Raw genomic sequence first — 26692 nt, forward strand, 5'->3', positions numbered from 1 at the left:
TACATACATTTGTGCAGCATGGAAAAGGCACAAAAGCAAAGCGGAAGAATAAGGATAGGCAAGGGAAGGATGAGAGAGAGAACTAGGGAAAGTGACTTTTTTTCTGATGTTTATTAAAACACCTATTTTTTATTATTTTGCATCAGGGTGGTTTATCAGGGATTATCAGTGAAGGCCTAAACATAAGAATACACCTTGAACCTTCAGGGAATTGACACCCTGTGCTAAAGAAATGGACTAGCCCTCACCATGGTTGTAATCATTGGGGGGGGGGGGTTGATAAACCACTTCCTTTCAATGGCTAAAACCATAAGCAAGAACAGAGCTGGGTCTCCCATTAAGATACCAACAGTACCTGATTGTAAACCGATGTGATATCTCAGATCGAATGTCGGTATATAAAAATTAATAAAATAATAATAAGGCTTTGTCATAATTGGCCTTTGTCCTCTGCAACAATGGAAGTTCCTTCACCTTGAGCTGCATCGGATCAGCTTACTGTTTTCTTTCTGCCCAGTCCAGGCTTCCATTAGAATCAAGGACAGATGACCCTCTGTTCTTGGCATTCTTCCTGCGAGTGACCACATAGGAAACACGGAGGTCTTCTGGTCACAGTTGAATCAGAACTTCAATTCCCATAGAGCTGCCTCCTTTTCTGTGACTGAAAATCCTCTTTGATTTGAAATTGTGCCTTGTTGCCATGAGATTCACTTGCAAGGCTCCCAGTCTCTTGATCACTAACTAGCAGGCAGTCTTGCTCTATTCCCATTTCCCAGGGTCCAATGAATGCTGGCTGAAGAAGTCTGTTTAAACGTTTTGAGCCATGGATAGCACTGCCAAGTTTCTTTCTGCCCATTACATCAAATAGCTACCTCTTGGGTGACTAAGACACTTTTGTTGGGCCCTTGTCTGTTCACACATGCCATTGCTGTTACATGTTGAATAAGACTGCTGCTCCCAAAATCAGCGAAAGGAAGGTTAGAAGAGTTAGGCAAATGGCTCTGGTTTCCAACCTGTTGATGGACCAACTCTTCCTGTTTTGACCACAGACCTTGTGCCACCTGGTTGTGACATTGAGGCCCCCCAGCCTCTTAGGCTGGCATCTGTCTCTGCTGTCGGGATCTCCAGACATATCCCTTTCCTCAGGTTGTCCCTTTTGAGTCACCACCATAAACTTTTCCTGTCTGGCTACAAAATGGGTAAGCACACCTTGAAATTCTGACACACCAGGGTCCACTTCAATAGAAAAGAATTCTAAAAAGGTTGCATATGTGCTGTTGCTTAGGAAATCAAGTCTAGGATTGCTACCATAGAACTGAAGGTAGTCCAAGGAGTGCTCGCTGATGATACTTCTCTTAATTGGAGGTGTATCTTGCAGATTCTTTCTTGTGTTATGAAAAGTGTTGCATCTCACTCCCCACTCAATCCTTGGAATATCTGGAATCAGTCTGCTTTTTGAGAAATTCACAATCTTATTGAACAATTTCAAAACTTGAACTATTTGGACAGTTGCTGGCCAAATCTTTTGTTTGTTCTGACTTGGGTATGATTGTATTCGTGGTGGAGGAGTAACCTAATGGTTAGAGCAGCGGGCTTTGAGCCAGGAAAGCCAGGGTTCAGATCCCACTACCTCTCCTTTTGTGACCTTGGGCAAGTCATTTTACCCTCCATTACTTCAGGTACAAACTTAGATTGTAAGCCCTCTGGCAATAGGGAAATAGTTACAGTACATGAATGTAATCCACTTTGAAGTGCCAAAAAGTGGAATATAAATAAATAAAATATGCCCTGTCTACGCAAAAAGGTAGCCACAACCACCATGACCGTTGAGAAGGATTGCGGTGCAGTGACGAGCCCGAACGGAAGAGCTCTGATCTGAAATGGCTCCCCATCATAGCAAACCTCAGATCTGCTCTCTTCTGGTGGGAATATGTAAATAAGCTTCTGTCCGATCTGGGGATGAGTGAGTCTCCATTTCTCACCACCATTATGACCAACTATAAAGTCTCCATTAGAAAGTGAGCTACCTTGAGACACTGCTTGACCCACTTTAAGGTCTAGAATAAGCCTTGAAAGTGCCTTCATTTTTCAGTACCACCAAATAAATGGAGAGTACCTTCCCTGGCCCTCTTTGTCAGCAGGAGCAGGAACTACTGCTCCCAGTTTCAGCAACCTTTGCATGATTGATTCAATTCCTGCCCTTTTTGACTCCAGCTGACAAGGGAGACAAGGCATCTGAAATGGAAAAGGCCCTCCAGAGCACAGTTATTTTGAACGATATTTAGCACCTACTGGTCTGCTGTAATGTGGGTCCAAGCCAAATAAAACCGGGCAAGCCTTCCACCCACCAGAATCACCACAAAGGTGACCTGCAGGTCCTCATTATGCTGTATGGGCTCCTTTTGCTCCATCTCGGGGAATTTCCTTTCCCTCCATGAAAGGACTGACTCTTTGGTCCCTCTGAACTTGTATGATTGTAATGTCTCGAGTCTTTTAACAGTTGCTGTAAAGTCCCCTTGGCTACCCTGCAGTGCTTATCCTGCGGTAAGCTCTGGGCTTTTAGCTTCCTCAGAGTCTTCACCAAAAAGGAGCCTGCCTTTGAAAGGTAGCTTGCTCAAACAAGACTTCAAGACCGGTTACCAACTGACCGGTGCCGCAACCACAGTCCTTTTCGAGCTGTGAACACCATGGCCTTGGCAGAGACCCTAATCAACTCAAGCTCCACCCACCTTCATCTGGACTACCTCACTGGACTGAAATGAGCTCCAGTTCCCATCTGGATAATCTAGAAGCTGTTATGCTCTTTTCAGTGGAGCTCAGGCCACATATTCACATAGAATAATTTGGTTATCACGGAAAAGAAGAACATTTTAAATATACCCACAAACTGAGTGAAAGCCATCTACTACTACCCTTGAATTGCCTCCCACTCAACCGGTTTCTAACCCAGACAGTCACCCTAGGGTCCATATCAAGGGTGCTCAGTTTGTTTCCTATACAGAACTGTGTCAAAGGCCTTACTGACAATCAAGTACACTACATCTAGTGCTTCCCCTTGATCCAACTCTCTGGTCACCCAATGAAAGAAATTGATCAGATTTGTCTGACAGGATTTACCTCTGGTAAAACCAGGCTGCCTGGGATCTTGCAATCCTTTGGATTCCACAAGCTGCACTATCCTCTGTTTTAGAAGCAGTTCCATTCATTTTCTCACCACAGAGATCGGACTAACTGACCCTGTGGTTCCTTGCTTCCTTCTTACTTTCACTTTTATGAATAGGAGCCACATCCACCCATCTCCAGTCAACCAGCGGAGCTGCCAGGACATCTCTTAGTACTCCTGGTTGAGGTTTGCCTCACTTCCGGTCTTATTTGTGTTTGTTTTATGTGGTCCTGATCCAGGCCTTTCTCCTCACCAGCCTCTCCATATTTCTCCCCTTCACCTCTGAGTCTCTCAATGCCAGTTTTGCACTTCCTTCTATCACTAGCATATCTTAAAAAAAAAAAGTCTTATCCCCTCGTTTTATCATATTCGCTATTTTTTCTTCCAGTTTAATTTTTGTATCTATTTTCCCAGATATTGTTGCCTGTCTTCCTCTTTCTGTGATCTCTTGTAGTTTGATCGCTAAACCTTTTCTCCCTTACTTTTCAGCTACTTTAGAAAACCGTAGCAGCCTTTTTCTTTATACTTTTAAATTACTTTCCTAACAAAAGTTAGTTGTCCTTATAATATCTCCTTTTAGTTTTGTCCACTGCTCTTCTACTTCCCCCTTAGATTTTCCCATCCAGCTAACAACTCTTTGAGGTTTTTTTTAACATTCTGTGTATTGAAAAATACACATTCCATATTCCCCCGTCCCTATATTATAGTGTACAAGCATGCAGGTAATTCTGCACAATATCAGAAGCCCCTTACCACTAGCCCATCGTATATCATCAGAAAAACATCCAGTTCTGCCAGGTAAACGACAACACTAGGCATAGATCGTCTGGTACTGATGACATGAACGGCCCAATATTCATTGAAAAGACATAGCTTATGATCCGGTTTCCAAAGGAATAGATATAGCTTCTATACACAAGTCTACTAATTTCATATGCCACGTAGCAAGATGTTTTGGTGGATCTGGTAACAACCGTTGCATCAACGTACACTGTTTCCCTGACAAACAGCATTTATACAGAAGTAGACTATAATTATGAGAGAGATGAGACTGCAGATCTATTACATGCATTTCAGCTGACAAACCTATTGGTTGTCTCAACCAGATAGCCACCAGTCTCCTTTCAGAAGTCATTAACAGGAACACAGTGCCATAGTCCATGCAAAAGTATAGCATTCAGTAGTTTACATTTTAAAAATGTCCCACTACCTGCAGTACCCATTTTATAAGCTCGAGAAGGGGAAATTATAATTTTATGCAATACTCGTGAACTGTAGTTCCCTCATGGTCACTGAAATACGCCTTTATATTTTTTTCATCACATGTATATATTCCCCCATGTTAACAGTTAGTTTTCCTGAAATCTAGGACCCTTGCCTTGGAATGAATCATCATCATCATCTCCTGCACTCTAATACCAAACCACACCAGCCAGCCTCAGGAACCCTGAGGCTACCTGAGTCTTCTTCCTCTCCCCTTGGGCCCTGCTGGGACCTCCAAACTCTGCACCTACTGTGGAGGCAAAGGAATACTGACCAGATTTATTTCAAGCTGCACAAGCTCGTGTACTGTGAGAATGTCACGGAAGACTTTTAGTCCTCTGTCTCCACCTGCTGGCAGGGAGGCATAACCCACTCGTCCGGACTGCTTTGGCAGGATAATAAGACAGATACATGTCGCCCCAGTTTTCTTCCTGGTGCAGTGCCACAGACCCTAATTGATTTTGTGTGTTCCCTCACCTCTAAACTTATCTCAGGGTTTCCTGAATTTATGTTACCGTTTTAGCCTTCTGTCTCCCATTCCTGGCATACCCCTCCCTTTCTGTGAAGAAATACTTCCTGATGCCGCTCCTTGGAGGCTCATCCCATGACATCTCCCTTTATTTATTTTGATTTATATTCTGCAGGTTACATCCAGGTACCGGAGTTCTTTCCCTATCCCCACAGGGCTTACAATCTGATATTTTTGTTTTGGTGCCTGAGGCAACAGACGGTAAAGTGACTTGCCCAGGCTGAGAAGGAGCTGCGGTGGGATTTGAGCCCTGGTTTGTGGCCCGTCTCTGCCCACCAGGATACTGTTCCACTCCACTTGCTCTAGAACATTTGTCCTCTCTGGCAGTCTGTGATGTACATGTTCAGGTGCTTAAGCCTCTGTATTGTTTGGGTAGCCTTAGCCTGTTTATATCCTTGAGAAAGTATTCATTCATGGAAGTCCTTGTCGAAGGTGACGCTCTGACCCTGCTTTTCTCTTGCAGCTTTGCACAATGCCCTGCCTCAGCAGCCGTCCAGACCCAGTAACCGAGCTGCAGCCCTCCCCCTGAAGCCTTCTCGCCCCCCTGCGGTGTCGCCCACCCTAACCCAGCAGCCCCTGCTCCCTCAGCCCCCTTTACCGCAGCCTCCCCAGGTCCTTCTGGAAGACGAGGAGCCCCCGGCACCCCACCACAGCCTGCCCCTGAGCACCAGTCAGATGCAGCTGTACCTGCAGCAGCTGCAGAAGGTGCAGCCTCAGGTTCCCCTCCTCCCTTCAGTGAAGGTGCAGTCGCAGCCTCCCTCTCACCCTGCCGTGCAGCAGCAGCAAAGACCCATGCACATGCAGTTCCCAGCCCACATTCAAGCCCCTCAGCCGCCTCCCCAGCAGCAGCAGCAGCAGCAAGCTAAACCCCAGCAAGTCATCCAGCATCACCCGTCTCCAAGACACCACAAGCCTGACCCCTACACAGCTGGTGAGTACGGGAACCTTTCTAAGGGATTGTTTCTTGGGCGCTTTATTGATGTCCTTAGTAGACTGCGTGCATCACATCACACACACTCATACTCTGTACACAAAGCTACATCATAGGCAGCACGCTCCCTGACACACACACACACACACTGTACAGAACAAGTAGAGCGTAGGTAGCTTTACACACACACAGGACCAGGTACAGGACGGGCAGAGCAGATATACATTTCATATGCATTCAGTCCCTCTCTGCTTTCTGAGATTGCTGCAGGTAATTGGACTGAAACACTGATCGTCAAATGAGAAGTTTGAAACACTAGTGACTGAAACAGGATTGGAGTTAGCAGCATACATCAAACTCCCTAGTTCTCTCTTTCTAGAGGTGACAGGTTCTGTTCTATGTATATGAACGAGTCACTACAGTGTGACAAGATGGGGGAGAGCTGCTTTTTTTTTTTTTTTGCTAATGACCGTGAATGGTCATAGATTTGTGAGGAAATTAATCATTCTCCACAGGTTCTACTTTTTCCTTGCAGGTGTGTTGGGTTGCGTGTGTGTGTGTGTGTATCTGAAAAGATACAGGTCATCCTGCGTGCATATATCTGTGTCCCAGTAGCTCTGAGGAACATGCAGAGGCACTGTCAGTCCTGGGGAGTTCTGTATTGTCCTCCCTTCAGTTTGGACCTAAGGGGTTTACTTTCTTTTTTTGCAGATTGAGAGCAGCGATGATTGCCTTTGCCACATGACCAGTATCTCTTGCTTCCTTATCCTTCTGCCAGACCAGTCCACACAAGTAGGATATGCTTCCCTACCAGCAGATGAAGGCAGAGAGCGACTGGTTTGCTGCTGACACCCCTGTACAGGGTCCCATGCCTACCTCAGCCTGTCGGTATTCTAGCATGTTCCATGCTGCTCTGGAGTTCGACTAGGGCCTGGCTCCTGAGGAAATGGTGATTCTCCCTCAGTCAAGCATTGACAGAGCAGGGGGGCTTCCAGAAACCATTGGAGGGCCTCTGGACTAAATATTCCTTTGTTTGCTCTTGGCCTTTCTCCAGGCTCTTATTCTTCCTCTTCCCTTCTCTGGCCTCCTAGCTTTACTGTAGGCATTGCCTACAAATAAAACTTAATTAAAAAAAAATAATGCTGAGAGGACAAGGGGATAAAAAAGCTGAGGCGCGCTTCAGGCCTGTGATTCACACCAGCTCTTCAACGAGGGGAAGGGAGGCATATCTGGGTCTGTGGACCCTTTGAAGCACAGTGAGCATGTGGGGTCTGCAACCTGCACTGCTCCCAAGTAGAAGGCAGCGGCCATTGCCATGCTGGCCTGGAGGAGGGAGGGAGACCTGCACCTCGGCTCTCCGCTCCGCTGGAAATGTGATCAGCGACTGCTACAGGACAAGCAATCTCCTGCTGGCACACCATTGAGAATGATGACCATTTTAGCACCAGGTGGATCAGAAGATGCAGAGGAGAGGGGGCCTTCAATATTAATTGCTGCCCTCTCTGGTGAGGGGCAGCTGCCTTGGTCCATTCCTGCTTCAGGGCCATTTAGGGGAACATCTGTTCTTCACTCCTTTCCATGACCTCTGCCTCTCCACTTTCACTGGTGTTTGTATTGTTATGGCACCAGGCTCTTCCTTAAAATAAGGTGCAGGTCTGTCCCTGAAGGTGAACTAACCAGTTAGGGAGCAATCCCAGGGGAATTAGATTGGGATTTGGAGGAAAATAGTTTACTAGATCAGACACTTTTGTGAGGTTACTTAGATGTATAACAGAGTGATTTTTGGAGGGAGGCTGGAAGAGAGTCTGTTTCTTCATGAGGAAGAATGCTCAGTAATTCCCTCTTGTAATTAGAGGAGATGCTCTCTTACTATTGGTTCTCTGGGATCCTTGCCCATATCAGGTAGTCGAGAGGAAGAGAAAAACAGAGCAGCAGGAGTTCCAACGGCAGGCATAAGCAACCACTCTGACTCTGCATGCAAGTCACTAGCCTCCTACTAGCCAGGCCCCTGTTCAAGGCCCACTAGAGCACATTTTAGAGATCTTCAAGAACTATCCCCTCCCATTACATGTTCACAGAGCTGGTTCTTGAGGAATTAGGTCCCTCTGGATGCAAGCCTGAAGGATGGAAATAGAGTTCTGTGCATGGACATGATGGTATTCGTTGTCACTAGGAAGGCCACTATTCCTTTGGAAGGAGACACAGTATGCCAGGTTGCTCAGGATTGAATGATCCCGTCCTTGCTATAGCATGTCTACGCTGGACTCTGCAACTCTAGGAAGTTGGTATGGACCTTGAAATGGGCACGGCATTCTTGGTTAACACTTCTTATGACCTAGTCTGGGCATCAGCAAGGAACATAACCACAGGGTGGTTGCTTGCCATTTACTTTACCTCAGGAACTGGGTGGTGGGTTCATCTTGCCAGATTTCCATGTAAAGACAAGCTTCTGTTTGAGCAGGATTTGAATAAGTTGGACAACGACTTGAGAGAGTTCAAGTTGCTCAGAGGATACAGCCAAAGGTTGGTTCCTGTCTTCTCCAGCTGGGACCCAGAAAATGTCCCAGGAGATCCTCGGGGTCATTGAGAAGCCTGCCATTTTGTAGATCACACTCTTTTCAAGAGGACAAGAGGGGCAGAAAAGATAGAACCACTAGTGAGACCAGTGGTAACTGCAATTTCCAGTGAAGGTTTTGAGGGCTTTATCTCTAGAGGTTCAGATAGGTGGTTGCCTAACATTGTTTTATTGGAGGTGGATCCAGATCACTTTGGACCAGTCTGTCCTGGACTTCACTTAGAATACATATCTAGCGCAGCTCACTGCTTCAACGGCAGGGGGAATGAAGAAAAGAGGATTTATATTCAAACAACCGACAAGGACTGAATTGCACAGGCTGGGTAAACAAGCGTGGGAGAAGCTTGCTTATGGCGGTTACTACCCCAAACCAATTAGCTGGATACTTCACTTAGATGCAGCTCCAGCACTGCTATCTACAATGGGGGGTGGAAGGGAAATAGAACCAAAAAAAATTATTTAAAGGGACAAGAGTAACAGAAAGTATGAAAAAAACAGTGTGAAAGCTTGCTGGGCAGACTGGATGGACCGTTTGTCCTCTTCTGCTGTCGTTTCTATGTTACACCTTGAAATTTTCCTGCCCTATTTTAGATGCATTTTTGCTGTTTCCCTGGAAATTGAATGTTTCCAGATATGGAGAGCAGAGCAATTTTTTTATCCTTATTTTTAATTTTTGGGTTTTTGTGTCTACTGTTTTGAAATATTTTATTGGTGTCTGGAAGTTTTAAATTGGATTTTCCATTCTTCAGCTCTTTAGAAATCTTTTCTTTTTGTTAGTATAGTTTTACTGCTCTTGATTTTATATTTCTTGTTTTGTTTAATGAAGATTGGTGATGTTTCTCTTTTTCCTTTGTTGCACAGCATACAGAGGCTCTGGCTTGTTGCAATTTCCAGTTCAGTTTTGGTCTGCATGCTTCTAGTTATGCTTTATGGTCTCTTTATTCTTTAAGTGAGAGTCTGCATATGTGACTGAGGTGAGGTAATTTCAGAGCTGCTTCTCTGTAAGGAGCCGTTTCTCAGGTTCTCCGATGAGGTAGATGCAATCTGCATGGTTCCATCTTTTTTTTTTGCCTAAGGTGGTTTTGCAGGATGGCAGTCCTCATGTGAGTGGCATCATCCGATGGAGCCCGGCACGGAAAACTTTTTTGTCAGTTTCTAGAAACTTTGGCCAGCAGACTGAGCATGCTCAGCCTGCTACTATCTGCATGTCCATGCAAGGTCTCCCTTCATTCTCTTCTTTTCCGCGGTGCAGTTGCCTCGCGGGCAGTGGAGCTCCAACCTTTTCGATTCTTTTTATCAATTTTTTTCAAGTTGCCTTCCATTTCCTCGTCGGGTCCCCTTTTGCGGTCTGTGCCCTCCTGGTACGGTAGGTCCTTTTTCAGCCAGGTTCCATCTTTTTTTGTCTAAGGTGGTTTTGCAGTTTCTTCTGAACCAGACAGTTTTCCTTTCTTCCTTTAGCAAGACTTCCTTGGTGGAGAGTAGTGAAGGTCTTTACAGGTTGGATGTTCAGAGTGCTTTGGCAATATTTGAAGGTGACCATTTCCTTCAGGAAATCTGACCATTTGTTAGATTTTAGTAGATGAAAGAAGTGAGAAGCTGCTTCTAAAGCTTTGTTTGCTTGATGGCTCAGTGCCATCAGTTCTGCATATTTGACCACCTCCCAGAAGTCTTAGGGTCCATTCAACCTAGGTCCAGGCCTCTTGGCAGAACTGCACCTAGTTTCTCCCTTTGGAGACTTGCTGGGCAGCTACTTGGGTGTCCTTGAATTCATTCATAAAGCATTATCTAGATACTTTAGCCAGAGAAGATGCCACCTTTTGGTCAGGCAGTTTGAGATCTGGCCTAGTCTGAAGGATGGGTTTGGTACATCCCACTTGTCTGAAGTGGTCTAGTGGGACAATGTAGAAGGTGAAATGTAATCTTACATTCTAATTCCCTTTCCTTGAATTCTGCCAGATCAGGTTGCTTGACCTGCTCTCATTCTTTGTTCTTTTGTCAGAGGGGTTTTCTCTTAAGTCTTGCTGAAGATATCGGTGTATATAATGTTATACCATACAGTTGAGAGTCCTGTAAAGGCTTCTTGTTAATTGGTGTCTGAAAGTTGAGTGGATCACTGCTGTTTCTCTTCCTGCTTAGTCACCTGGTGAGTGGGAGATTTGGGAGGAGTTATAAGTTTGTTACAGAAACTGCTGGCAGGCTGAGGTAAGCACAGGACTTTGAGGTAACATCAGCAAACCTGTTGCGCTCTCCCTCAGCTGCTGATAGGGAAGCATAATGCACTTATCTGGACTTGTCTGGCAGGACTCAAGGGAAGAAAATTAGCAGGTAAGACTAAATTTCACTTTTCTTTTTTCCAGTTTGCTTATTGGTCTAGCAAGTTAGACATGTTTTTCACATACTCCCTCTCTGAGCAGGCCCAGATTTATTGGAGCAGTTTTAGGCTGTGTAATATGGCACCTTAGTACTCCTCAGATTGCAGGAGGAGCAGCAGATCCCAACTTCATGAGCACATTTTCTGAAAATTGCAGTAAATGAATAGCTTTACTGACAATATAGCTAATGCTCAGAGAGTATTAGGAGTGGCCAGCTCTATGAGTGCCCCTAGGCACAGAGAAGCCGCCCTGGAAAAGGCATTTTCTATTTTCTTCTGTTGGTGACCAGCCTAAGAGTGCGCCTAGTTTGGAATGGACAGCATTGTAGTGTGTGCAGACCGAACTATGACGAGCTTTTAGAAAAAAAGGTGGTTAAATCCAGCTTTCATAGAGTATTTGAACGCTGGCGTTAGTACATGTAATTGGCTTGAAAATGTTCAGCAGTCTTATTGTGTGACTTCATTTGAAATCTGACGAGGGCTTCAGGTGGTCTGCCTGCAGTATTGAGTGAGTCTTATTTTGCTGCTTGACATCAGGTCGTCATCCTGTTAGAGAAGTGACCGAGTGAAAGTTCGCTAACTTCCAGATCCCAGTGGACTCTCTATACAAAGTGGGAGACAAGGCTGTGAAATGTCACTGTGACAGGTGCTATGACCTAGTTTGTGGGGCTAGGATTCATCCTTCTGGAGCAGGCTTGCTTTGACAGGAGGATTTGTGTCTCGTGCTGCTTCCATCAAGCATTGATTCATAAGTTTCTGTGGAACAGCCTAAGCCTGAATAAGTGTTTTTTACCGATCTTTCTCTTGTAAACTACCTAAACAAAAGATTTGAGACTCACCCTAGTTTTATGTACAATCCCATTGTCTGTTTTTGGTACTTCTAGAAAGAAAACAGGATGAGAAGGGGTCCTTACCTGTGTTCCCTGGCCCTCCAGAATTGTAGAAGTTGGAATCTACAGGTGCTGGTTTAGTAATTACATGTTCAAAACATGGCGATCAAAGAAGTCCTTGTTTGGTTTAAGGAAGCAGATATTGGCATTCTCACAAAGCACGTTGCTGGTGTTCTGGATATTTCTAAGGAGGCTTAAAAAGAGGAACTAGTTCTCCTTGTCTTTGGAGTTAATTGATAAATGTGAGTTTGACCTTACTATTACACTTTTCTTGCAACCTGTATAGCAAAAGAAGAGAGAGCATGGCCTGGTGATCAGAATGATAAGTTGGGGAACCACAGTGACCAGGGTTCAAATCCAGTTTCCCCCACTGAAGCGCCTTGTGACCTCAGATGAGTTGCTTTGTCTTCCATCACCTCAGTTACCCAATATGAAAATAAAAAAGCAGAAGACTAGAATCCAAGTGATGAGGTTTATGATCCTAAAATTATTCAAGGAATTATAAGAATGCCCAGGAAGAACAAAGGTCCCTGGATTTCATCGCCAAGCAAAGATTCTGCAGACTGGGCCTTCCAGTCAGCTGTAGCTATTGAGGGCCTCTTGGTTAAAAGACTCTATAGATAGGAAAAGGGAAAAATCTTAATGCTAATCAGGATTATGGGTGTCGTTTTGCAACTAGTAACGTTTTTCCAGAGCATTGTTGATTGGTGGGAGTGGAAGAGGATATTTTTTCATTTTTTTTATGGGAGGTTTAATCCACCCACCTTGGCCAGTTGCATGACTGCAATGGGAGCACTAGAAAGGGTGTTGCCCCCTTTAGCTCTCTTTTGTCACCAGAAAAGACCAAGGGGGACCGTGTTTGGGTCATAGATATGACCTTGGTCTTGATTTTAGCCAAAAAGGCCCAAGCAATGACTATTATACCACCCAAAGCAATAGAATGAGATCACAACTTGAGAGGATTCCACGTGGTCATAAGGATCCTCCCAAGACATTGATGATCCTTTTGTACACAGCATCCAAGATGTAGGCAGATTCTTTATACAGTACCATTCCATGAGTAACTAGATCTGTGGCTACAAGGGTTGCAGTCAGGTGGCAAATATGGTCAGAGCAACAGAGAGCCAGTCAGAAGTTGCTTTGATGAGGTTGCCTTTTGAAATAAACAACCTGTTTGGTCTAAGTCTGTAACAGACAGCTAAAGACTTAGCAGAAAACAACAATGTCTGTAGATGTGCCAATTCAATTTCTTGAGGCTTACCTTAGAAAAGGAGAGGGAAAACCAAATATCCCTTCTTCTGGAAAGCATTGTAACGAGCAGCGGTGGTCTTTGAATATGACAAGCCCAGTCTTCCCAGAGCAACTAGACCTGAGGCATTCCTCAGAGGGTGGGACCTCTGAGAAAACACCGTCTGTGGTAGTGAGGCTTTCGGCAAAGGCTGCAGCTTTGTTTGACCCCCATCAGTCTTCTGGAAGAAGAATCCAAGCCATCCTTCCAGTAGCAGCTTGAGAGAGATGACTTGGAGACAGCAGATTTTTAAATCCAATGAAGAAATTGAGGTGAGGGGCTTGGACAGTGTGAAGAATGAAAAGTTAAGTGGTCATATAAAAGCAGCAAGACCAGAGGATTGTGTGTTCCCTCTGGACTTGCATGGTAAGCAGAGTCTTACCAGAAGGTTTATGGTTTGTAATTCAAGAGAAGAGAGACACCAGCACAGAGCAAATCTTTGTTCTAGCATCGGCTCAAGTTTAACAAGGAGTTTGCATTTTTCATTTATATAATCAGTGAGTTAGCTAGAACTTTCTTTCCAGGAAACTACACAGACCCGAGATGGGGTACTACATATATTGCAAGTATCATTCAAACTCCGAACCTGATGTTTCATAGGTGCCTGTTTACTCATAGCTCACGGCTGAGTGATGAAACATAGAAATGACTGCAGAAAAGGACCAGTGGTCCATCCAGTCTGCCCAGCAAGCTTCCCATGGTATTATCTGCCGTGCAGGTTACCACCATGTATCAGTCAGTGCTGCTTGATGTGCTTTGCTTATGGACTTGGCTGTAGACGCAGTCCTGTGTGTGTTCCTTAATGTCTGTGCATCAGTATAAGAACATAAGAAAATGCCATACTGGGTCAGACCAAGGGTCCATCAAGCCCAGCATCCTGTTTCCAACAGTGGCCAATCCAGGCCATAAGAACCTGACAGTGTTTAAATAAATAAATCATGGCTTGTGTTGGTTGTCTCTGAGGTGGGGGGTGGAGGGAAAGAGGAATTTGGATTCAAAGTAGAGTGTGATGTTACTTGCATCAAAAGCATCAAAGTTTATTGGTTAAGGATAGTAACTGCCGCACCAGCAAGTTTATCTCGTGCACATTTTCTTCGTTTCCTTTAGAACTTAGCCACAGACGCAGTCCTGTGCTTTTCCCTTATGTCTGCAAATCAGTATCCCGGACCATGGAAGTCGGGGCAATCCTCTTATCCCTCTGCCATCGAAGCGGGTTGCAGTTGCATTAAAATCATGAGAAGAAAAACTGAAGACCTTTATTAGAAGCAAAGGCAACTGGGGATGCTGTGGTCCATGGTAACAAGTTTGGAATTGATGGGTTTGATAATCTGAAATGTTTCTGCGGACCCGGATGACATGCGGAGACTTTCTGCACTGGACCAAGAGTGTACTACATGGGAGAAAAAGACCAGGGGTTTTGTTGCACAGGACGAGAATGAGGGTTTACTTCAAAACCAGCTTGTTTGTAGGAAGGTGGCAAACGTTATTTCAAGGGTGCACAATTCTAGGAGAAAGGAAGCTCAGGAACTCAGAAAAGCACATTCTGATCTTTACAGAAGCAGCCCTCACGATGGTAGGTTGGCCCTCCCCGTTCAAACCGTGCCTTCCCACCTCCACTCCTCCCCCATTCATTTGTTAATTTGATGGATCCCTTAGGTCTATACCTAGGGCAGGGAGAATCCGTGCAGAATGGAGGTTCATTCATAGCTCTTTTCACCCCTTAGTTTGGCCCGGGTCCTGGTTTCTTTCCTTTTCAGGAATGTTAATTGTCTTAGTATTTTTTTTTTTTTTCCCTTCATGCATCTGAAACTGGAGAAGGGCAGGAAACGGGAGTTTCTGGTCACACAGTGGTGAAGATCTTATTGTGAGAAATGGGATCTGTCTCAACCTGCAATAAAAAGCCGGTACTCTTAGGTCCTGTCCTTTGAAATCTCCTCGCCTTAACCCACCAGTGGGGGGAAGAACAGGGTAAACCCAAAACAGGGGCCAGTCCTCTCTATCCACGTCACCCCATATACCAGTAGGGATGACGTTGAAAGTTGTGTCCCCGCATGTTCCAACATGGGGAGCTGGGACGCGGGGACTCCTTGACCTGCAGTGGTGCGATTGGAAGCTGAGTCTCAGGGGGAACTCCTTAAACCTATGGGGCTGTGTTGACAGTGCGCCTCTGCGTACCAGCAATGGTGAGATCAGAAGCTGGGTCTCGGGGAGGCTCCCTGACTTGTCATGGCCCCCCCCCAAGCAGTGGCAGCCTAGGTGAATGCTTGCATAAAAATGCTGTCTCTGATTGACTGGTGCTGCACTGTTCCAGGTCACCTGAGGGAAGCCCCCTCCCCTCTCATGATGCATTCCCCTCAGATGACGCAGTTCCAGGCCATGGTTCACCAGTCGCCACCTCAGCAAAACATCCAGCCGAAAAAACAGGTAATGAGAGGGGCAGCAGGCCAAAGGCGTGCGGTTTATATCTGTGTGGTGTAACTCGGTGTCGGCCTGCGCTGAAAGTCCAAGTCTTCCAGGCCCATCCCCTTGTGATGGGGGGTGGTCTCCGGAGGAATCGTGGCTTTAGGGACATGGGAAATGGAATGGACTGAGAGGGTGATAGCATCTCCCCTGGCTATGGACATGTCGCTTGACCCGCTGTGCCCTTCTCTAGCAGGAGATGAGAGCTGCCTCTGTGGTGCAGTCCCAGCCACTGGCAGTGGTGAAGGAGGAGAAGATGCCTTCGCCGGTTATCCGGAATGAGCCGTTCAGCCCGCCACTGCGCCAGGAGCCTCCCAAGCACCCTGAGAGCCTCAAGCCACCCATGCACATCCAGCAACGTGAGTCTCTGACAGGCCCAGCTAGGGCCTTCCACGCATGCTCACCTCCCTTGACTTCCTCTGCTCCCTCTGCCATTCTCCAGAGCCGGGTTCTCTACCCAGTCCTCAGGACACACCTAGCCAATCAGGATAGCCACGATGAATACGCATGAGACACATTTGCATGTACTGACTCCATTGTACACAGCTTTACCTCATGCGTATTCATCGTGGCTATCTTGACTGGCTAGGTGTGTCCTGAGGACTGGGTTGCAAATAGGCTTCTCTCTTCTGGTTAAATGAGCCGAGCCACAGAGAGAGATGGTGATTTACCCAGGAGTCATAAAGAACGATCGTCTTGAGCCACAGGAAGAAAACATTTTACAGATCTGTTTCAGGCTTACAAATTGAGTTTGTCAACATTGGCAGGCACATGACTGACTGCCCCTCAGCAGGACCAGTGAGGGTTATAATAAGATACACTGTGCTGGGTCAGAACAAGCAACGTGTCCGGCCTCTGACAGTGGCTAGTCTGGGTCACGAGTACCCAGAAGATCCCAAAAAGTAAATCTCTCTTGCTCGACCATCCCAAGAATAGCTATGGCTTTCCCAGGTAGTGGTTAATGCTTTTTCCCCTGTACGTACCCGGATCAGTCCAGACTCCTGCGTTGAGCCTCCTGTCCAGCAGGTGGAGACAGACCAAAACTGAAAGGGTATCCTATATGAGGACAGAGCCTACCCTGCAGCCCTTTAGGTATCGTCTTCCAGCAGGTGCAGGCAGCTGAACCTATGGTTCCCCTTCTTCTTCCCTTGGTTTCCCTGAAGGGATTTTCTCTACTTTCGGTCTGGATCTACAGGTTATTTTCAATTACCTGATATTTTTTTTGTCTACTATTACTAAAGGCACCAGAAGCATCTAACAGATGAAAATAAAATTGTATGCAAGAGCGTTTTTATTCATACAGAATCCTTTCAATTGTTCACTTGTTCAATTTTTAGTTTTTTCTTATTGCTTGCTTGATCCTTGGGAAGTTATATCTGCTTTGAAAGTACTTTATACTGAAGGGGTGTAGGGTAGGCTCTGTCATCATATAGGATACCCTTTCAGTTTTGGTCTGTCTCCACCTGCTGGACAGGAGGCTCAACCCACGGTCTGGACTGATCCGTGGTACTACAGGAACAAGAATTAGCAGGTAAAACCAATTTTCCCATGGGCATTCCTTCCAGGAGCTTGTCCAACCCTTAGGTAAATTCAGTTGTGCTAGCGTCCTTGACCACATCAGACTCCACAGCTTGGTTGTGTTAGGTGAAAATGTACTTTCTGGGATTTGTTCAGAATCTGCTGGTCCTTAGTTTCATGAAGTGCCCCTTTGTCTTAGTATTATTTGAGAGGGTTAATAACGATCCTCTATTTATCCATTCTGCCTCGCTCCCAAGCTGAAGAGCCCTAACCCATGTAGCCTGTACTGGTAAAAGCCCTTCCATCTGGTACCAGTTTTTGTGAGGGGAGGAAACATGTTTTTTTCTCCTAGGGACCAGCAGGATGGTAGCATCCTCACACATGGGTGACGTCAGATGGAGCCCGGCATGGAAAACCTGTGTCAGTTTCCAGAAGCTTCCATCTTTGTCAGTTCTGCAGCTGCAATGAGTTACCCTAGTCTCTTTGGCCAACAGATTTGGTCCTGAAACCTTATCCCTTGTATTATATGCCAAATAATTATTGCAGAACCATGGAAATTGCTACACATTCCCTTTATCAGCTTTGTTGCTTGTCTCTGCCCCTTATCTAGTTCTGCTGTATCTTTTTTGAGGTGGGGCAACCAGAACTGCACACACAACACTCAAGGTGTGCGAAAGAGGCAATGCAATATTCTCAGTTACCTTCTCCATTCCTTTTCATATCCTTCCTAAAAATGCTGCCAGGCACCTGAACTGAGGATTTCAATGAATTATCCAGAAGGTCTCCAAGCTTTTTCCTGGCTGGGGACTCCTAATATGAAACCTAGCATTGCATACCTGTAATTGAACTTTTTTCCTATATGCATCACTCCTGCTTGTCCTTCCCATTGTGCTCAGACCTCCTGACTGCTTAGGCCTGGCTCCTCTGTGATCCATCTCTATCCCCTGCGCTAGGCTTGCATCAGAACATCACTTCCTCTCTGACCTCCCAGTTCAGCTCCATCTGAAAGCCAGGCCAGAATATACCCCGTCGGTTAAAACAAACCAGGTTTATTTACTTCCGTACCTGCTGCAGCGTGCAAGGACCTGAAATGTTTCTCCTGCTTTCCAGGGCCAGAGATGAAGCCTCTGGATGGCGGAAGGCCTGTAATACGACCCCCTGAACAGACTGCTCCCCCACAGGGCCTCCAGGAAAAGGAGAAACAGAAACAGGAGCCCAAACCCCCTGTGGCCCCTAAAAAGGTAAGAGACTTTCATGCGGGATGTGCAGGATGTCCAGAGATGACTTGAACGGCTGTCGTAGGGGCCTAAGTCAGACAAGTCCAGCCCTGACTCTTACGTGTGTGTGTGTGTGTGTGTGTGAAAGGAGAGTTGTGATGAGAGCGCTCATCAACAGAATGGTATATGAGAACAGTTACAGACGTATTTAGTGTCAATGGCTCCTGACCCCCGGTCGGTCTCTCTTTCAAGATATCCTCAATGAGATTTGCATGCATTGCCTACTGTATGCAGATGTGTCTCGTGCATGTTCTGAAAATCCAGCTGCCTGTGGGTGGGTGGGGGTCCCTACCCTAGATTATGAAGGATCAAAAACGGCATTTTGCCTTCGTATGGCTGTAATGTTTTCACCTCTGCAACGTCCATCCTCTGAGCAAAAAAGGCTGGTGTCTCAAGTCAGTCTGGATATATGCTAAAATCAACAAAGCATTAGCCACTCTGACAGAAGGACACTTCCACTTACTGTGTGGGCATGTGAACCATACCTCGTTGTTATATGCATGTGAGGTACCCTTGCCAGCAGACGAGGAGACGTAGGAATTTCAGATTCTAAATCTGTCTGACTTGCGGTCCTCAGAATCTCCAGCATCATCCCTTCCATGAGCCATGATCTGCTCGCTATAAAAACTTAATTTCATTGTAAAATATTTGCTCATCCTCTTCCTCCTCCTTTCTTCAGGGCTAACTACTGCAGCGACAGTCCTCAGGCAGGGGGGATCCCAACCCTACTCTTCCCAGTGCCCCTGTCCCACCCCAAGAGCTTAGGTGTCTGGCCATCAGGTGTGGGCCAGTGGTGTCTGAATGGGCAGCCTCCCTGGCCCACTCGGAAATGAAACCTGAATCTCCATGCATTTTTACATATCCAACAGCAGTCATGTTGCTTTCTTATAGGAAATAAATTATGCTGTGACCAACTCTCAGGCCTAAGAGCTTAAGATATGCCATGCTGAGTCAGACCAAGGTTCATCCAGCCAGCAGTGGCCAGTTTGGGTCAAAAGTACTGGTAGATCCCGAAATGTAGATCTATTGCTTCTTGCTCTCTCTTAGGGATAAGCAGTGGCTTTCCCTAGTCTACCTGGAAAATAATTGTTTATGGACTTTTCTTCCAGGAACTCATCCAAACCATTTTTTAAACCTCACTTTCCCTGTACATACCCAGATCAGTCCAGACTCCTGGGTTTTGCCTCCCTGCCAGCAGATGGAGACAGAGAGAGTCTCACTGACACTGTACATAACCCAGTGTGCCTCCTGCAGTCCCTCAGTATTTCTCTGTCTCCAGCAGTTCCCTGTATGTACCCAGATCAGTCCAGACTCCTGGGGTTATGCCTCCCTGCCAGCAGATGGAGACAGAGAGAGTCTCACTGACACTGTACATAACCCAGTGTGCCACCTGCACTCCCTCAGTATTTCTCTTGTCTCCAGCAGATGGAAGATGGTGCAAAACCCGCAGTCTGGAGAGAGAAAAAAAAGATTAAGACTAGAACATTTCTGGATCCTCCCAGAGGATTGTGAGGTCCTGGTGGCGCCATCCCTCCTGGTTTGAGGCAGACGAGCAGGGCGTTGGTGACCCTTCTAATAGCGCGGCCTGGAGGTCCATGGGGTGGACAGCTTGTGGTCCAGATCCCTCTTTCCCCATGAGACAGCAGTGGAATCTGCTGGCAGTCTGCACTGTAAGCCCAGTGGAGCAGGGTTTGTCCTGGACTGGGTCGCTAAAGTTTGACGAAAAAGAGAGAACAAGGAACTAGTTAGATGAATCTGTGCATCATCAGGGTTCCAGCGGGGGGAGCTACCATAGCAGCTCGGGGAGCTCAGTGATGGGGTTTTTCAGCAGCTTCTCTGCCTTTGGAGGAGGCTGGGTGTTGGCTCAGTGGCACTGAGGGACTGATCCCCTGCTTGCTGTTGAGGTGCTGGTGATGCCGCGGGTGTGGGGAGGAACGGTGTGCGCATGTCGCAGAAGCAGCATGGAGTTTGGGGGATCTGAGTCAAGCATGGCCGCACCGGTAGAACGAGCCTTGCTCGTGATTTATTTAGCTTTTTATATTCTGCTTTTTCCAGCACTTCAAAGCGGATTACATTCAGGTACTGTAGGTATTTCCCTATCCCCCAGAGGGCTTACAGTCTCTTTGTACCTGAGGCAACAGAGGGTACAAACAGATTGCCTAAGGCCACAAGGAGTGACAGTGGAACTTGAAACCTGGTCTCCTGGCTCGTAGCCCGCTGCTCTAACCAGTCCTCCACTGAAGCTTTCCCCATCAGTGCAGAAACTGCAGTCATTTTTGATTCCCTAGCAGTGTCAGCGGGAGAGGCAGGGGATTCCCCTCCTCAGCTATTGCCGGCAGTTCCCTGCCCCACAGAAAGGCACTTGAACTGTGGAGGAGTCTCTGGTTCAGGTAGAGGTCTTCTGCTGCTTTTAATTTGCTTATGCGCCAAACTTGTTTAGCAGAACAGCAGCTCGGGATGCTGGCTCTCGGCCCCAGTCTCCATGGATTCTTGGCCAGTCAAGTGGCCTAAGCTGTTGAGAAGCTCTTTAGGCCTTCGATGATTTTCTGTGCCGGATGTTGAACAATTATGGGCCTAAATACACTGAAGGTGCCGTCAAGGCGGAACCAGGAATCAAGCAGTGGCTCGAAAGGCCCAGGAGTTGATTCTCTAGGCAGAGCAGCACTTGGAGCGGCTGCTAAGTCTCACATCGCCGACATGAACATTCAGGTGGATTTTCTCAGTCGGAGAAATCTTAGACTCCGGGGAATGGGAGCTGTCGGAAGCAGCGATGTGTCTCATTCACAGAAGATGAGGGTATCCCGACCAAAGAGAACACCAAGGTGTCTGTTTTACAGCCGCTGAATTGAATATAGTACGGAAGGACTTGGGGCTTTGGTGCTGCCGTAGACTCAAGGGATTCTTCTTTGTCTTCTCCCCCATGGCCTAGTAGACGAGATTAGGCAGATAGAGAAATATCCGGGCAACGTGATCCTGTTAGCTCTAGAGTGGCCACATCGATCATGCTTCCCAAATCTGATCAACATGGCCTTAGACAGGCCCCTGAGCTTTGGACATGGGTCGACTCTTTTCCACCAAGTCCCAGTATTTTCAGGTCACTTCTGTCTCACAGCTTTGTTTCTGAAAGAGACAACTGAGATGGAGGCGATATTCCAAAGCGGTTATTTACACCTTATTGCAGACTAGGTGACCACCTTTATCTTTGACATATGTGTGAATTTGAAGGATCTTCGAGTCCTGGCCTGCTGTTGACAGAGTGCAGCCTCAAGTCTGTTCAGGCTATAGTGTCGCATATTTTGTCTTTTCTACAGAAAGGTCAAGGGACTGGCCTTTAACTCTCTGAGAGTCCAGGTAGCGACATTGGGTTGTCTCCAGGGTAAGGTGCAAGGGTATCCTCTATCCACATGTCTGGATGTTATACAGTTCCTTCAGTGAGCCTAAGAACTTATGTCCTCAGGTGCAGATCATTTGTTCATCTTGGAATCTGAATCAAATCTTAGAGGATTGTGTGAGGCTCGGTTTGAACCACTAAAGAGAGCTACACTTAAAGACTTGATTCTTAAAGGTTTTCTTGGTGGCTATTTGTTCAGCCAGGAGAATATCTGAGCTCCAGGTACTGTCGTGTTGAGATCCCTTCCTACAGATGTCTGATTCGGGGATATCTTTATGCATGGTGCCTTCTCTTCTGCCTGAGGTAGCCTCGGTGTTCCATCTTAGACAGTGGAGCTTCCAGCTTTTATGAATTTGGATTCCTCATACAGGGGAGCTTAGACTCTTAGATGGGAAGCATGCATTATTGAGGTATCTAAAGGTCACTTATGATTTCCATAGATCGCATCTCCTCTTTGTAGATCGTATCACCTCTTTGTACTGTGGCGTGGTCCAAAGAAAGGAAGTAGGGCATCTAAGTCTATAATTGTGTGTTGGCTGAAGGAGGCGATTGAGTCGACTTACATTTCTAAGGGACGCACTCAACACGTTCTCAGGTGATTTTTTTGGGCTGAGTCACAACAGGTGTCTCCGCAGGAAATTTGCTGGGCAGCTACTGGGAAGTCGTCATACGCTTTTGCTAGGCATTATTGCTTGGATGTGGGTGATCCGGTTTCCATATGATTTAGTGAGAATGTTCTATGAGCAGAAATCTCCACGTCTCACCCGAGTTAAGGGGCGCTTAGGTACATCCCAGGTGTCTGGACTGATCTGGGTACATACAGGGAAAGGAAAATTGGTTCTTACCTGCTAACGTTTGTTCCTGTAGTACCACAGATCAGGCCAGATCCCCGCCCATGTACTTGGGGGGGGGGGGGGCAGCCACTCGTACGTTTGCTTTGTTTGTAGTGCGGAGTTGGAGGTTTTCAGTGCTGATCGCTTATGTTAAATTTGGGAAGTGATTTTTCCAGTGTATTTTGGACAATTTCACCTTCTTCTGACTCATTGGAGGGGAGGGAGTTGCTTAGAAGCTTGCTTGGAAATTTATGGTTGTTGCTGTCATCTTGGCTTGGGTACAGATAAATACTGAGGGACTGCAGGAGCCACACTGGGTTATGTACAGTGTCAGTGAGACTCTCTCTGTCTCCCTCTGCTGGCAGGGAGGTAAATCCCAGGAGCATGGACTGATCTGTGGTGGTACAGGAATGAAATTAGCAGGTAAGAACCAATTTTCCTGTAATTGTTGCCCTGACTGCGTCCTCTGAGAACTGATTCCACAGCTCTGTTGTGGGCTGAGTGAAAGTGTTTATGGAGTTTCCCCTTACTTTAGTACTATTTGAAAGGGTAAATAACAGTCCCCTGTTTACCTGTTCCATCCCTTCATGCTTTTAGCTGCTGTCTTCCAAGAAGAGCCACTAAGAGTGGTGATGTGCTGTAAGTTTTGAGTTCTGGAGTGAGCTTAGGAGGGGATGGCACCGCAGATGTCTGTTTCCACCGTGTTGTGTTCAGTCTGTGAAATCTCCCATCTTCCCTCTGGTAGGATTTGAAAATCAAGAACATGGGTTCCTGGGCAAGCCTGGTGCAGCGGCATCCCACCGCGCCCTCCTCCACCGTGAAATCCTCCAGCGACAGCTTTGAGCAGTTCCGGAGGGCCGCCAGGGAGAAGGAGGAGCGGGAGAAGGCGCTGAAAGCCCAGGTGGAGCAGGCAGAGAGAGAGCGGCTGAGGCGGGAACAGGAGCGGATGAGGTGAGGCCCACCAACCACAAGTTAATGCAGAGCTTCCTTGTCCCTTCGGTTCTGTGCTAATCTAACTGATTGATAAAATGTCTAATTGCTCTGTGCAGGCTACGGAGCTGTCTGTCTTAGAATAGTAAATGTTCTGCGTGACGTCTGTCTGAGCGACAGCAGTTGGCACTGCATTTCCATGCCATGAAGAAGCTTTTGGAGCACACCATTAAGGTTTCTGTGCTTTATGAGTAGGTTTGTTTTCAAGAGGCAGGTAGAATTGCAGAGCTAATGGTCTAGGAAGAAGCTTCATTGCCTCTGATTTGCAGTCTCTCTTTTAGGACTGCAAGCCGTTTGGGATTTCTCAGCCAGAGCAGAAATTGTTCTAGTTAAAATATCAAAGGGTGCTCCAGGGCCAAGCTGTTTGTGTGGGGACCCAGTACCACAATAGTAGGGGGGTGCCGCAAGGCCAGAGTAAGGTGCCTTGTTAAAGCTATGAATGGGGAGGGGGGGTCTGAGTATTGGCATAGCAAGGGGGCAGCAGGATGAGCTGCATTGTGCTTGGCTCTAAGCAGGACCGTCCAGTGCCTTGTTTTCAGGAGCACTGAACATCTCCCCCTTACCCGAGCTCTACTGACTTTTCTAGAAGTCGAGACGACGAAGATGCCTTGGAACAGGCCCGGAAAGCTCATGAAGAGGTCAGACGACGTCAGGAGCAGCAGCAGCAGCAGCAGCAGCAACAACAGCAGCAACAACAGCAGCAGCAACAGCAGCAGCAAGTGCCGGCAGCCCCTGTACTGCAGGCGCAGAGCTCGCAGCCGCAGTCCTCCCAGTCTATGCTGGATCAGCAGAGAGAGATGGCAAGGAAACGGGAGCAGGAGCGACGGCGCAGGGAAGCGGTACGGCTCGCCCGTGGCATGGGGCAAAGGCTTCTCGGCGCAGCTCTCGGGTCTTTTTTGTCTCTGCTGGTGAACTCTTGCCGTGTGTGCTCAAGTTCCCGATTGACATCCCCGGGGAGGGGGGGGATTGGGGAGGCAGGGGATGAAATTCAAGGTGGTCTCCTTTCTGGAGCCTCTGCTGCTGCTCCAGGCAGGAAGACATCCTGAGTTTCCTGAGTGGTGGTGTGGGTCTTCCGAGCAGAGCCCAACAAACCAGGCCGATTTAGGCTGGGAGTCTGAGCAGGAACATCTGGGAGGGGGGGTGACTCCAGCACTGACGTTCTGTAGGAAGTTGCTGCGCATGCTGCAGCTACTGTGTCTTTTCTCTTGAGAGAATAAACCTTGGGTGGTTTTTCTCAACAAGTGAGATTTCTGAAAAGCTTGCTGGAGTCCTGTACCAGCTTATTTCACCTCATTCTGTTTATAATGCGTTTTTATTTGCTTTCCAGATGACGGCTACTATCGACATGAACTTCCAGAGTGATTTGCTGGCGATATTTGAAGAGAACCTTTTCTAACTGCGCCTGTTTTTTTTTTCTCCTCCTCACTCTAAAGGTGGGGGTTTGTTTGTTTCCAGCAAATCTCTGACTCTCTCATAAGTGTTAACGGTGGCCAGGGAGGGAGGTGACGGAGAACCCACTGACTGAGCGAAAGCGGTGGCTCTCTCCCTCCTTCATGCGTGAGACAGGTGGCAGATCTTTTGAACCAAGCCTCTGGAGGACTTGTAAGAGTTTGCCTTATGAAATTTGACACTTAATTTTTCACCCCACCCTGTCTGTTCCTCTCTCCCTCACTCATGTCCATGTGTGCACGCACCGACACTCAGAAGAAAGAGAAGAATCAGGAAGAGCCTGCGTTGGCTGTAGGACCCCAGGCAATGTTGGTGGCTGAAAGCTTACTTTGGAATATCTTCTCTGCCAAACATTCTCACCATCTGTCCAGGACTGCACACACTTTTCTTTTTGGAAGTTGTGTTTTGGGGTTTTTAATTTTTTTTTTGTTTGCCTTTTAATTTGTTTTTGTTTTGTTTTTTTGTTTTGTTTTAATTTTTATTTTGTCTCCCTGCTGTTTCTTCCTCATCCAAGACTGAATTCAGCAGCATCTGGAATGGAAGGCGTAAGCTGAGAAGGCAGTGTCAGCCGCTTTTTTTTTTTTTTTTTTTTTGTGCGCGCCGGATGCAGGGAATCGAGGAGGGAGGCGCGGCTTCTGGCTGGTGGGGAAACGGGGTACGCAAACCCACATCTAAATCTCTCACATGCGCTGTTTGGGGAGAGGGGGTCGTCATCTCCCACCCTTTTCTCTCGGCACTGATTTGACTTTTGCCTTTAATTAACCTTAACCTCCCGTATGCCTTTTAATCTTGTCCTCTTTTTAAAAAAAAAAAAAAAAAACGGAAAAAAAAAAGGCCGTGGTGGGATTGTGCTGCGCGAACCCCCTGCATAAGCGTTCTGCACGTGGGAAAGAGAGAAAGTAAGGCAACAGAAAAGGAAAGAGAAAAAGTTTTTTCTCTTCAAGACCAGCTTTTTGTTCTTTCATTGTGCTGGGAAGGTCCTGCAATTGGAGCTAAACTTAATACCAACCAAAGTCCGTTTCTTGTAATCTTGTATTTTGGGGGTGGGGGAGGGGTTTGTTTATATATATATATATATATACACATATATATATCTCTATCTCCAGGCGATGCAGAGGTGCCCGATCCAAAGCGGGTCTGGTTTTGTGGCTCGTGCCTGTAGGTCACGTGCAGAGGGGGGGGGGGGGAGGGACTGCAGGCGCCCAGCAGAATCCGGCCTTGCCTGTCGTTAGTATTGGACTGTGACTGTATTGTATAGTGAATATACTTGGCATATATTGGTTTGAGAGGATGGCTTTGCTGGGGGCGGGGGGGGGGGGGGAGGACAAGGCGGGGTCGGCAGACCCACAAAACCACACCCGCGCACACATTGCTTGTTTTACTCGTTTCCCCAACTTCAGTTGTCGGTTTTTAACTAAACTGCAAACTTTTTTTTTTTTGTTTTAATCTTTTTTTTTTTTTTTTTTTAACGTAATGTATTATTGGAGCGCTAAATGGCAGTGTTTTATCAAGGTTGTCTGCAGTAGGGAGGGAGGGTGTCGTCCCTTTAAAAATGGCAGTGCACTGACAGCCTTCACATGGTGTGCGGGACACCTATTTATGCCTCTTCTCATGCTTTTTTTTTTTTTTTTTTTTATATTAATAAATTGAACTGTTTAAACTTTATGTGCCATAAATACCCACTATACAGTACAATACTGGCATGTCAGTATTGGCCAATCTTTCTGGAGTCAACCATTGGTTTTATTTTAATACAGTAAAATA

At 46.7% G+C, this 26692-nt stretch overlaps 1 protein-coding gene across 8 annotated transcripts in view; it reads left to right on the forward strand.

Moving 5' to 3' along the window:
• The window catches only part of BRD4 (bromodomain containing 4), a 167288-nt gene extending 141514 nt beyond the window's left edge, over window positions 1-25774 (forward strand). For 6 of the 8 annotated variants that reach the window (XM_029584201.1, XM_029584202.1, XM_029584196.1 and 3 more), the window contains 7 exons: window positions 5419-5886; window positions 15322-15434; window positions 15664-15829; window positions 18099-18229; window positions 23235-23440; window positions 24066-24318; window positions 24807-25774. In XM_029584201.1, coding sequence (XP_029440061.1) covers window positions 5419-5886; window positions 15322-15434; window positions 15664-15829; window positions 18099-18229; window positions 23235-23440; window positions 24066-24318; window positions 24807-24875 — 1406 coding nt within the window. In that variant the 3' untranslated portion in view covers window positions 24876-25774. The remainder of the gene's footprint in view (window positions 1-5418; window positions 5887-15321; window positions 15435-15663; window positions 15830-18098; window positions 18230-23234; window positions 23441-24065; window positions 24319-24806) is intronic. The other 2 variants (XM_029584203.1, XM_029584200.1) reach the window with 1 other exon arrangement.
• Window positions 25775-26692: the final 918 nt, after the last annotated feature.

This window comes from Rhinatrema bivittatum, chromosome 19, assembly GCF_901001135.1.
Source record: "Rhinatrema bivittatum chromosome 19, aRhiBiv1.1, whole genome shotgun sequence".
NCBI lineage: Eukaryota > Metazoa > Chordata > Amphibia > Gymnophiona > Rhinatrematidae > Rhinatrema > Rhinatrema bivittatum.